The 12,193-nt window shown below is 45.6% G+C and overlaps 1 protein-coding gene across 1 annotated transcript in view; it reads right to left on the reverse strand.

Annotated features, from left to right (window-relative positions):
- IL1RAPL2 (interleukin 1 receptor accessory protein like 2) overlaps positions 1-12,193 on the reverse strand; it is a 444,607-nt gene that overhangs the window by 20,384 nt on the left and 412,030 nt on the right. Inside the window, exons 6-7 of the mRNA XM_027861417.1 lie at positions 11,143-11,288; positions 9,694-9,837 (exon numbers count right to left, since the gene is read on the reverse strand). Of these exons, the coding sequence (XP_027717218.1) occupies positions 9,694-9,837; positions 11,143-11,288 (290 nt within the window). The remainder of the gene's footprint in view (positions 1-9,693; positions 9,838-11,142; positions 11,289-12,193) is intronic.

The raw sequence follows: 12,193 nt of genomic DNA on the forward strand, positions 1-12,193 counted from the left end.
AGTGGGGCACCTAGGTGGTGCAGTGGATAGAGCACCGGCCCTGGATTCAGGAGGACCCGAGTTCAAATCCAGCCTCAGTCACATAACACTTACTAGCTGTGTGACTCTGGGCAAAGGCACTTAACCCCCATTGCCCAACCAAAAAAAAATTGTAGGTAGACCCTCCCAGATAGCCCCAAGGGAAGCCCCTAGACAAGTGGAGATGGTAGAAGTAGGATGATAGTATTCTAACTCCATTACTGTTCTCCTAGCCTACATCCCCATCTCTGCCTTGCAGAGAGGACATGAGTGAATGATGATCCAGCTCACCATGCCAGGATGGCGCCTGGAACTGTGCAGTAGCCAGTATTTTTTAATGTGTCTTCTGGCTGGGAAAGACTATTATATACCCTGTTGGAATTACCCAATTCCCTAGAGCATGCACATGTTGGGGATCCTTTGGTTATGCAAGAGAAGGCCATCCTGCTTAAAGGGGCCTTCTGAGGTTCCTGAGCAAAATTCACCTGAGAACAGACTGGACATCCTAATACTTGATACAGCTGCAGTCAAGGAAAGAGTGTGGTATAGGCCTCCATCTCTCCCTCTGGCTATCACAGCACACATCTCAAGGAAGAGTGGGTTCCTGGCCCGTACTTCAGACTTTCTCTTGGTAGCTCCTTGGTGCTCCTGCCTGATGCTCTCTGATCAATCATTCTCTCTACCCTTCCTTGGTCTGCCCAATCCCTTCAGCCCTGCCTCACTCTCTGGCCTACTTGGTAAGTGAACTAAGCTTATTCTTCCTCTGCAAATATATCCCCTTCTCTGCGCACACAGCTGCCACTCTAGTTCAAGCACTTATCACTTCTTTCTTAGATGATTGCAATAACCTCCCAATTGGTCTCCTGATATCTAGTCTCTCCTCTCTACAATTCATCTTCCACATAGCTTACAAAGTCATTTTTCTTAAAGTGCAGGTCTGACCATGTTACTCCCCTTGCTCAGTAAACTCTGATGGCCCTCTAGGATCTAATAGAAACTCCTTTCTTTAGCATGGAAAGTCATTTGTAATTTGGCTCCAACCTCCCTTTGCAGAATCATAGATTTATAGCCGAAAGGGAGCTGAGAAGCCATCTCGTCTCTAATATTCGCATTTTACAGATGTAGAAACTGTGGTGCAAAGATTATGACTCATCTTCCTGAGTTCAAATCTGGCCTCAGACACTTACTAGCTGTGTGACCCTGGGCAAGTCACTTCACCCTGCTTGCCTCAGTTTCCTCATCTGTAAAATGAGCTGGGGAAGGAAATAGCAAACCACTCCACGATCTTTGCCAAGAAAACCCTAAATGGGGTCACAGAGAGTTGGATATGACTGAAAAAAAGAGTGAATAACAATAAGCTGTCTTCAAAGCCAGTTTTCAGCTACTTGCTGCTTCATTATTTTACCTTACTCCTTTCTGTATACTTTGTGATTCAGCCCCGTTGGTCTTCACATGTGACGGTCTAGCTCCCATCTCCATACCCTCTCCAGTGGCTGTCCCTCCATCCCCAAAGTATTCCCCCCTCATCTCTTCCAGTTACTACTGACCCACCCCCGCAAATTACCTTGTATATTTTTGGGGTAAGTTTTTACACCTATACATAGTTTTTCCCATAATGGTGTGTGAGTTTTTGTCTTTGTATTAATCCCCCACCCACTAGCTATTCAGAGCTATGATAGCTATTAGTACTTTAAATCTCAGCAGACCTCAGGGACTTCTGACCCTTGGGCCACTCTGAGTGTAGCTGTCTGCCTGAATTTCTAGATTATTGTCCTTGCCACTGACCATAGCTTGGCATGATAGCTGAATATTCCCAGGGAAGGAAGGAGAGATATTTATTAAGTGCCTGCTATGTACCAGGACTTTACAAGCATTATCTCATTGGGATCTTCACAATAACCTTAAGAGGTAGGTGCTATTATTATCCCCATTTTACAGAGGAGGAAACTGAGGCAGACAGAGGTTAAGTGACTTGCCTGGCGTCCAACAGGTAGCAAGTGTCTGAGGCCAGATTTGAACCTGGGCCTTCCTGACTCAAGGTCCAGTGTTTTATCATTCACTGTGCTTCCAGGGCTTTTCTACAGGCAATTCACTTCTCTTAGTCTCAGTTGTCTCATCTGTAAAATGAGGGGGTTGGACTATGGACCTCTAAGGTCCCTTTGAGCTCTATATCTATATGAGCCTGTGGAGTTAAAACACCAACTCCCGCCAGAGCATGGCATTCTGGGATTCCTGTTCACTTCAGCCTTGGAGTGCCCAACTGGGGTGGAGGATGCGCTCTACCCATCCTTCTGGATCCAGATCCCGGTTCCGAGGCTGTCTAGCTTATATTTTAGTCATATCTTTTGGAGTTGAACAAAAGGTGACTGGATCACCAGAGGCGAGAGCGAGGAGGAAAGCAGCCAGGTCAGTTGACCTACCCTAGAGGATGCCAGCCCCTAACCTATCAGTGGCACAGATGCCAGAGATAAAAAGGACACTTCCAACCCATGGCAGCAGCCAAGTACATGGCTTCAATAGCTGCAGCTGTTGCTCTCAAAGAGAAGCAGGATGGATATAGCAAAGAAGGTTAACAGCAAGGTCGAGAAAATTGTTTTAAAACCAAATGGTAATTTAAAGCAGCCGTGTTGCCAGGCTAAGTTAATGAGCCTTTGTGCAAGAGGACTCTGGACAGAACTCTTTCAAACTGCCCCTCCTCCCCAATCATCTTTTTTTTTTTCCTGTGGAGTGTTCCACTCTCCTACAAGGCATCCAAGTTCATATCCTTGGAGTCCTCCCTGACTCTTTTCCCCCATTGTCCATAGCCAATTGGTTACTGAGTCTACCTCACCAATACTTCTTGTATCCATCTCCTTGTCTCCCCTTCACACAGTCACCACCTTAGTTCACATCCCCATCACTGTTCACTTGGACGATTGGAACAGCCTCCTAATTAACCTCTCTGGCTTCAATCTTTCTCCTCTCCAATGGGTCTTCCACACAGCTTCCAGATGGCTATTCCAAAAGAGCAGATCCAACAATGTCACTGTCTAGATAAAAAAAAAAAAAAACAAAACTTGCCTCTATGGATAGAGCACCGGCCCTGAAGTCAGGAGGACCTGAGTTCAAATCTGGCCTCAGACCAAACACTTGACACTTACTAGCTGCGTGACCCTGGGCAAGTCACTTAACCCCAATTGCCTAAACAAAAACAAAAAAAAACAAAACAAAAAAAACTTGCCTCTAGAATAAAATTCAAACTCGGCCCAATTGATATGGCCCTCCATAATCTGGATCCAACTTATGTTTTCCAGCTTTTTAGATCTGGACATATGATTTCACTGGAATAGGAAATTCCCTCTACCAAAGCTTGGTCAGCCCCTGCTCTGCAACTTGGAACCTTAAAGCTCTAACTTTGCACGGCGTGAAATAGATTACTGAACTTGGAATCAAGAACGCTTGGGTTCCAGTCTTGACTCAGATACTTACTAGCTGTGTGACCCCAGGCAAGTTACTGTGCCTTAGACGAAGGGAGAGGGACTGGAAAGGCATCCCGGAGCCATATTGGGGAGGGCCTTGACTATTTGCCTGAGTTTGAATTTTATCCTAGAGGTAATAGAGATTCAGCAAAGATTTTTGATCAGGGGAGTGGCATGGTCACATCTTCGGCAGCTGTTTGGAGGATCCATCAGACGACGGGAGCACTCTAGTTTTCAGGTTGACATTAGAGTCTCCTGGACTAGTTATTCCCTATTGCCCCTAAATAACCTATATTTCTTCTCCTTTTTGTGGCTAAACTCCTTGAGAAGGCTTTCTACAATCGATACCTTCACCTCTCAGTCCCTTAATTCTCTACAATTTGATTGTCAACCTCTTCATTCCACTGAAACTGCCCTCTCCAAAGTTACCAGTGATCTCTCAGCCACCTTTCCTCTTTCTTGACCTTTCTGCAGCCTTTGACATTGTTGAGCACCCTCTTCTCTCTAGGTTTTTGTGACATTATTCTCTTGTGCTACTTCTACCTTATCTGATGGTTTCTTCTCAATCTCCTTTGCTGGATCTTTCTCTAGATTGTGTCCGACTACAGTGAGCATTCCTCAAGACTCTATCCAGAGACCTCTTCTCTTGTCCCTCTGATACTCCTTCACCTGGTGATCTCATCAGCTCCCATAGATTCAATTATCTCTATGCTGATGATTCCCAGAGCTATTTATCGAGCCATAGCCTCCCTCCTGAGCTCCGTTCTCACATCTCAAACTGGATGTCTGTGTGTATCTTAAATTCAACACGTCCCAAAATGAGCTCATTATCTTCCTCCCTCCACCCCAACCCTCTCTTCTTCCCAATTTCTCTATTGCTATCAAGGGTACCACCATCCTCTGTTACTCATGCATGCTAGGGGCCATCCATGACTGCTTTTTCTCACCCCCTATGTCCAACCAGTTGTCAAATCCTGTTGTTTCTATATGACATCTCTTGTAGATGCCCCCCTTCTCTTCTCTAATGCTGCCAACATTCTGGTGCAGGGATTCATCATCTCATGCCTGGACCATTGCAATAGATTTCTCCTCCACTCAGATGTCAAACTGATCTTTCTTAACACAGATCTGACCATGTTACTCCTGCATTCAAACTCTAGTGGCTCCCTATTACCACCCCCTCTGGGATCAAATACAAAATCTTAGTTTTTAAAGCCCTTCATAACCTGGCCCTTTCCTACCTTACCCACCTTCTTCCATCTCCTATGTTCTGTGGGGTCCAGGAACGCTGGCCTCCTTGGGTTTTCTAGCAGACAACACTCCATCTCCTGACTTTGTACCTTTCCTCTGGCCACCCCCCATGCCTAGAATGCTCTCCCTTCCAGCCTCCCTGAAGTCTCAGTTCAAATCCCACCTTCTACAGGAAGCCTCTCCCGGTCCCTCTTAATTCTAGTGCCTTTTGTCTGCTGAACATTTCTAATTGATCCTTGCTTGTACAAAGTTTGTGTGAAGCATCTTTATTTGCCATCTCTCCCATTAGGCTGTGAGCTCTTTGAGAGCAGGGGCTGTCTTTTGCCTTTCTTTGTATTTAGCATGAGGCATGGCACATAGTAGGCACTTACCAAATGCTTGTTGACTGACTGGCTGTGAATGACAAGAAGAGAAGCCCCAAACTAGCATCCTTTTGCTACTTTTTGTCCTCAGTTAGGGGTGGGGCCACCAAGGCTGAAGGGAAGGAGAGACAGAGACCTTTGCTATGGACTCCCTTGAGTCACCTGGGGCCTGTCCAACAACTATTTTCAGGTTGGTGTTAGTCTCCTGGACTAGCTACTCCCTATTGTCCACCAATCAGAGGACAGAGAATAATTGGGTCTCTGGGCCTCCATCCAATGAAATCGAGGTTTGGTGTCTTGCTCTGCTTATGGTACAGTTGTAACAGGATCCTTAAGCAGGGAGTGAAGGAGGGAAGAGTGGCCACCCCCTCCCCCATACGAATGGACAGGTGCTAACAAGTCAGTCCAATGGCCTCTTTTGGCAGCTGTGACACTGGGGCTCTGCCAGAGCCTTGCACCCCATTCTCCCAGCTTCCCGGCTTCCCTTGAGCATTTGTCCTCGATCACCTTCATCTTAATGATAAGAAGTAATGCTCGATCATTGGGCTATATAAGCACTTTTTAATACATTATCCTCCGTGGTCCTTCCAGCAACCCCATCAGGGAAGCACTCTGTGTATTATTATCATAGGGTTTTACAAATGAGGAGTGAACTTGCTAAGGTTCCCCAACCAGGGAGCGTCTTAAGTGGGATTAAACCCGGATATTTCCTAACTCTCTGTTCAGTATTCTTTCAGTTTTGCCTTGTTTCTCATTGTTTCCCCAGTCCAATATCAATCAACAAACATCGATTAAGTGGCTACACTTACTAATGAGAAGATATTTGAAAAGCTCTTTCCAAACCTTAAAGAACTAGAAAAATTATAGTTATTTATTGCTGTTGTTAAGTACCAGATACTACACTAAGTTTCAGACTGGGAAACTGGACATCTCATTCCAGTCTCATTGCACCCACCAGCACTTACTTACCTTAATTCACTGGGCCTGTGAACTGCCTCTCAACATTCAACAACCTGTATGGTCTGCTGCTACTTTCACCCATATTGGGAGGCGGCAGTCCCTCCTCCCGGGTCACAGTGACACTCCATTCCCTGGCTGGTGCTGCTCTCCTACACCACTGCATCATCCAGGACAGAATATTTTATTAGGCTCGTAGAATTTCATAGCATAGTAGCTCTGGAGCTGGAAGAACCCTGAAAAGCCATCCCATCCAACTCTTCCATTCTATGGATGAGGAAACTTGGGGCCTGGGTGGTGAATGACTTGCCCAAGTCAGAGCAGAATATGATGAAAGTCAGAGGACCTGGATTCAAATCTTGACTCTAATGCTTGATACTTGTGTAACCTTAGGCAAATCACTTGACTTCCCTGGGCTCATCTGTCAAATGACAGGGTTGGATGAGAAGACCTCTGACAACCCTTTGAGTTCCAGAGCTGCGATCCTTCCCATCTCTCTGGGACTTGGTTATAAGGTATGCCATTGCAAAGCAATGTTGAGCAGGGCAGCTTCAAGTGGGACGCACCTTTATATTCAGAAAGGGAGCGTGGAGAAGTGTCTGTTTGCCATGCCAGGCTGACTAGCGGTGAGCAGCAAATTCTTTCTATACTGCATTGATAACCTGAACCAATCCAGGCAGGGAGAGGCTTCCTTTCTGTACACTTCGAAGTGGGACATCATATCTTTGAGACTAGCAGCTTCCTTCTCTGCAACAAAGTTCAATTTGTCATAGAGTCTTAAACTTAGACCTGGGAGGGACCACCTCAGAGGCCATCTAGTCTATCATCTTATTTTACAGAGGGGGAAACTGAGGCCCAGGAAAGTCAAGTGACTTGTCCAAGGTGACACAAAGGATCCTAGATCTGGAGTTGGAAGGGACCTCAGAGGCAAGAGGGGGAAACTGAGGTCCAGAGAGGTCACGCGACTTGTCCAAAGGATCTTTATCTATGTTTGGCAGGGACCTTAGCATCTTGTGAGGCCAATCTCTTTGTTTTCTCATCACAGATAAGAAAACAGAGGTCTCAAAGGTGAGGCGACTTGCCCAAGGTCACAATAGGATTATAGGTCTTTTCCCCAGTAGATCCCAACCTTATCCTTTACAGATAAGGAAACAAAGGCCTAGAGAGGTAAAGTGACTTGAGATTATAGTCTAACCTCAATTTAAAGATGAGGAAACTGAGGCCCAAGAAGGCTAAGGGATTTAGGACCACAGGATGAAAGGCTCAGAGCTGGAAGGAAGTTTGAAGGCCAGCTATCCCAGTCCCCTCATCTTACAGATGAGGACATTGAGGCTCAGGGAGATGAATCAACTTAACCAAAGTTACACAGGTGGTGTCAGGGGCAAGATTTGAACTCGGGTCCCCTGACTCTTTCAGCTACGTCACACAATTTTATTTCATCAAATGAGTAGAGAGGTTGTTCCCAGTCCAGGGTTTTAAATGGCAGCAGCTAGAAATACATGATGAGTGTACGCTTGACTGTCCTTTCATACTCGGGACATATATCCTTGTGTAAAGTATTACCTTAGTCTGACTAGTAAATGCCTGCTTTCCAAATGGGTGAGGTTGTGGAATTATTGATGTAATCAAGTCACACGTCTTTCCTTCTCCATGAAAGAAACCTCAGAAATTCAGGGTTGCCCCCAGCACTCTGTCTGTCCTTCATGCATCAGGGCTCCTTTGAGGTCAGATCATTAAAGAGCCAACCCCTCCTCAACTGGAAAATGAGGGGGTTGGACTGGATGACCTCTAATGTCCCAATATCCCTTGCAGCTCAAAATCTCTGATCCTACTTACCCACCTCCAGACCTCCTACCTTGAGAAACCCAAGTGATTCCTAAGCATCACATTTTTTTTTTCTGGCTGAATTTTCTTTATATTGAAAACCCATTTTCTGGATTTGCCTCTGCCTACTAAAGATTTCCATCAGCACTGGCTATTTGCTACTCTTATGACAGGTCTGAGGAGTAGGCACTAGAGAACAGGGACTTTCTTGTTGATGGAGTGACCTGGTCTGAATGTTAGCATGCTTCAAGAATTCTAAGCCAAGGAGTGTAGTGGAAAGAACACTGGCTGGGCGTGGTAGCACACGTCTGCAAATCCCTGCTTCCAGGGAGGCAGAGGCAGATGGATCACTTGATCTCCTGGGTTCTGAGCTGCAATAGAGTGAATGCAGACCAGGTGTCCATTCTAAATCTGACACCAATATGATGAGCCCTTGGCAATGAGGGGCCATTAGGCTGCCTAAGGAGGAGAAAACTGGTCCAGGTCAGAAACAGAACGGGTCAGCAAAACTCCCATCTCAATCAGCAGTGGGATGGGCCAGTGAATGGCCCTTGTAATTCTAGCCTGGAGAAGATACGGAGGTACTGTCTGAAAAATAAAATAAAATAAAATAAAAAAAGAACACTGGCCTGGAATTTTGGGGAGACAGTCTAGTTTTGGCTCTGCTGTGTGACCTTGGGCAAGTCATCCTCCCTCTCTGGACCTGAGTTTTCTTGTCTGTCAAAAAAAAAAAAAAGGCTTTGGGGCTCAGTGATTTTTAAGGTCCTTTCTAGCTTTGACAATCTAAGAAGCTAATTGCAGAATCCTGTTTCAAAGACACCAAATAGTTTGTGGGCAAGGAATTAAGGCAGAAGGGGCCGTGTGTCAGGAGTTTGCATTCGTATTGATTTGGTCCAAGGCAATTCGCTCAGTGGAAAATAAGGCAGTCATTCTCGAATGTCAGAGGAGCAGAGCTCAGCTGAATGTCTTATTGAAGTCTGCAGTAGAGGCTTTTCTTGGGTCATTTCTGGGAAATGCATGAAAATTAGAGACCACATCCTGGATGCCTGTGCTCTGGGCTTCCTTGGAAAAGAGTGTGGTCCTTTTTGTAGCCCCAGTACCTAGCACAGTGCACGGCACGTAGTAAACGATTAAGAAATGCTTAAGGTCTTAAGAGCCTAAATTTCAAGCTAGAAGGGACCTTCAAATCTAGTTCAATCTCCTAATTTTACAGGGGAGGAAACTGAGGCCCAGGGAGGGGAAGGGACTTGCCCAAGGTCATACCTAGGCTCCTAGATCTAGAGCTGGAAGGAAGCTTGGAGGCCCTCTAGTCCAACCCTCTCATTTTACAGAGGAGAAAATTGAGGCATAACATGGTTAAATGACTTACCTAAGGTCACACATGTGATTATAAATGTAGAGCTGGAAGGGCCCTCAGAGGCTGTCAATATAATTCCATAATTTCACAGAGGAAGAATCGGAGGCCCAGCTGGATGAAGTGGTTTGCCCAAAGACACACAAGCAATAAGTGTAAGAGCCCGGATTTGAACTCAAGTCCCGTGACCACAAGTTGAGTGCTCTTTCCATTACATCGTGCTTACTGATTGAATACATTGTCCTTGGAGAACAGATATACAGGCCCTGATAGACTTTGAGCTTTAGAACGGAGCTATTGCAAACACATACTAAAATGTGTTTTTGATGCAACTGATCCTTGCATCTGCATATTGGAGGATGGGGGAAATGGAATCCATTCCAATGTGCTTCTCACAAAGGACATCCTTCCTTGGCCACCTGATCAACTGGTGCCTTTGGAATGGAATTCAACACTGGTGGCCACTTACCATCTGCATCTTCATTGCTTCCAAAGGTCTGTCGGTAGAAAAGCAGCAACTCGATGTTGTAGCATTTATAGATGATGATAAGCAGCACGAGAAGGAGGAGGATTGCTCCCAGGCCTCCCGCCAGCTCGATCTTGTAGATTAAATCTGGGATACAGAGAACATAGAGGAAAGGCGAATGAATTCTAGTGCACTCGGGTTGGCCCTAGAGTCCTGCCCGGTTTCACCTGTGTAAAGATCATTGGTCACCGGGCCAATTTGATGGTGACCAAATCCACTGCACATGTCAAATCTCTGCCTTGTGCCCCTTACTTAGTTGCATCATTCCTTAACAGTATGTACTAAAACTAGCTGGGCTTGGGGGATGTTTGGGGACATCAATATGATGAGCCATGCCTACTTTTTTCCTCTTTTACTTAAATTATACATTCTTATCAATCAGTGTTGAGAAGACATAGAGATGTTATTTTTCGTTACATTGAAAGTTCTACTACTTCAGTTGACTGCATTCAAAGGTATGATGTACTGGCTAGCTAGGACATTGAACTTAGGAGTTAGAAAGCCCTGGGTTCAAAACCCACCTTTGCTGGCTATAAGCTAGGTGACCTTGGGCAAGTCCTTTCCCCTCCTTGGGTCTCAGTTTCCTCCTCTGTAATGATAGGGTTAGGGCAGGTAGGTGGTGCTACAGTGAATAGAGGGCCAGGCCTGGAGTCAGGAAGATTCATCTTCCTGAGTTCCAATCTGGCCTTAGGCGCTTAATAGTAGTGTGACCCTAGGCAAGTTACTTTACCCAGTTTGCCTCAGTTTCCTCATCTGTAAAATGAACTGGAGAAGGAAATGGCAAACCACTCCAGTATCTTTGCCAAGAAAACCCCAAATGGGGTCAACGGAGAGTCAGATACGACTGAAATACGATTTCACAACAACAACAACAATAGATGATTTGAAAGTGTCTTTTCTCTTGAAGTACGGCGAGAAGGAGCTCGGGGTGTCTCTAGTTGAGTCTTTATTTCAATTTGCCTAGCACCCTGGATTCTCACCTGTCACAAATGAGCTCTGCCAAGCCCTCTCTGCAGATGTACAATTACTTAGAAATTTCTGATCTGGTAATGCTCAAGATACTGCATAGCAATATGCATTCACTGTACCCTCAGAGTGTCTGTTTAATTCTCTGAATCTCACCCAATGCATTTATCCTATGCCTAAATGTACAGCAGGCTATAGGCATTTTTACCAATTTCTACACTCAGGGAAATAGTTTGACTTTAACTAACATCTTATGCACCTGCTATGTGCCAGGTTCTCTGCTGGGCCCTGGGGATACAGAGACAAAAGTGAGATAGTCCAGGCATCCTGGGTACACTCAAAGGTAAAACTGGGCCAGGGCTCTGATTTCTTTTAGCGTTAACAGTCACTTGGTAGATATGTAAATGTGATACTAAAAATAAATACCTTTTTTACGCAACAGAATGCTGGCGTGTTTTCGTCCATTTCTGTTTTCCACATGGCAGGTGTAATTAGCTAGATCCGCCTCAACCACGGCATCGAAGGTCAGGGTTAATTCCACTTCCTTTTCTCCAAGATGTTCTTTGAGAAGTCTAAAACAAAGATGGAATTCTTGGCTCAGTCCATTGGTTAGGGTTACAAGCCCAGCCTCTAGAGGATACAAATTGTTACTGGCACAGATAGCACATGTGCAACCTTGGGGACCACCTGCAGACCCTGTTTGGAATGGGTGTTGGGGCTTCAGCAGGAAGATACGGCAAGGTGCTCTTGACCTGAAAATCAGATTGGAAAGAAAGGATGTGAGGGATTCACACAGCAACAGGGTTGGTGCCAAATGAAGTGGGAAGAAGGAGAAAAGTCTGGACTCGGCATCTTGAGCCAAGCTTCTTTGGTAAAGTGAAAAAAGATGTTGGATTTAGAGTCAAAAGCCCTGGGTTTGAATCCTAGCTCTGTGACTTTATCTCCCCTGGCCTCAGTTTCCTCCTCTGTAAAATTAGGGGGCTGGACTACATAGCCACTGTGTTTCCTCCCAGCTTGAAATCTGGTCTTCTGTGTGTGATTGTGGGCAAGTCATTTCCCCCTGCCCCACCCCCATTTCTTGCCTGGCAGAATGAAAGGGTTGGACTAGATGGCTTCCAGTTCTAGACCTAGGGCAAGTCACTTCACTCTTCCCTGGGCCTCGGTTTCCTCCTCTGTACAATGAGGGCATTGTACCAGATGGCCTCTGAGGTCCCTCCCAGTTCTAAATCTCTGATCCTGTGTTACTGCTGTGGTACTTAGGAAGTGTTTGGAAAAGACTTCCAGAGAAGGTTAGACAGGGCCAGTCATATGGGGTAGAGGTACAAGACCCTTTCCTCTAAGAATCATCCCAACTGAATTTCCTTTGGTGCCTCAATTTTCCTCTGTTTGACTCATTTCCTCGAGTTAATGTGTCTGGGCTCCAGGAATCTTTTGTTATAAAGCAAACGCCACCAGGAGACACATGAATCTGTTGTCA

Source organism: Vombatus ursinus, unplaced genomic scaffold (assembly GCF_900497805.2).
Source record: "Vombatus ursinus unplaced genomic scaffold, bare-nosed wombat genome assembly UNPS02014735.1, whole genome shotgun sequence".
Classification (NCBI taxonomy): Eukaryota; Metazoa; Chordata; class Mammalia; order Diprotodontia; family Vombatidae; genus Vombatus; species Vombatus ursinus.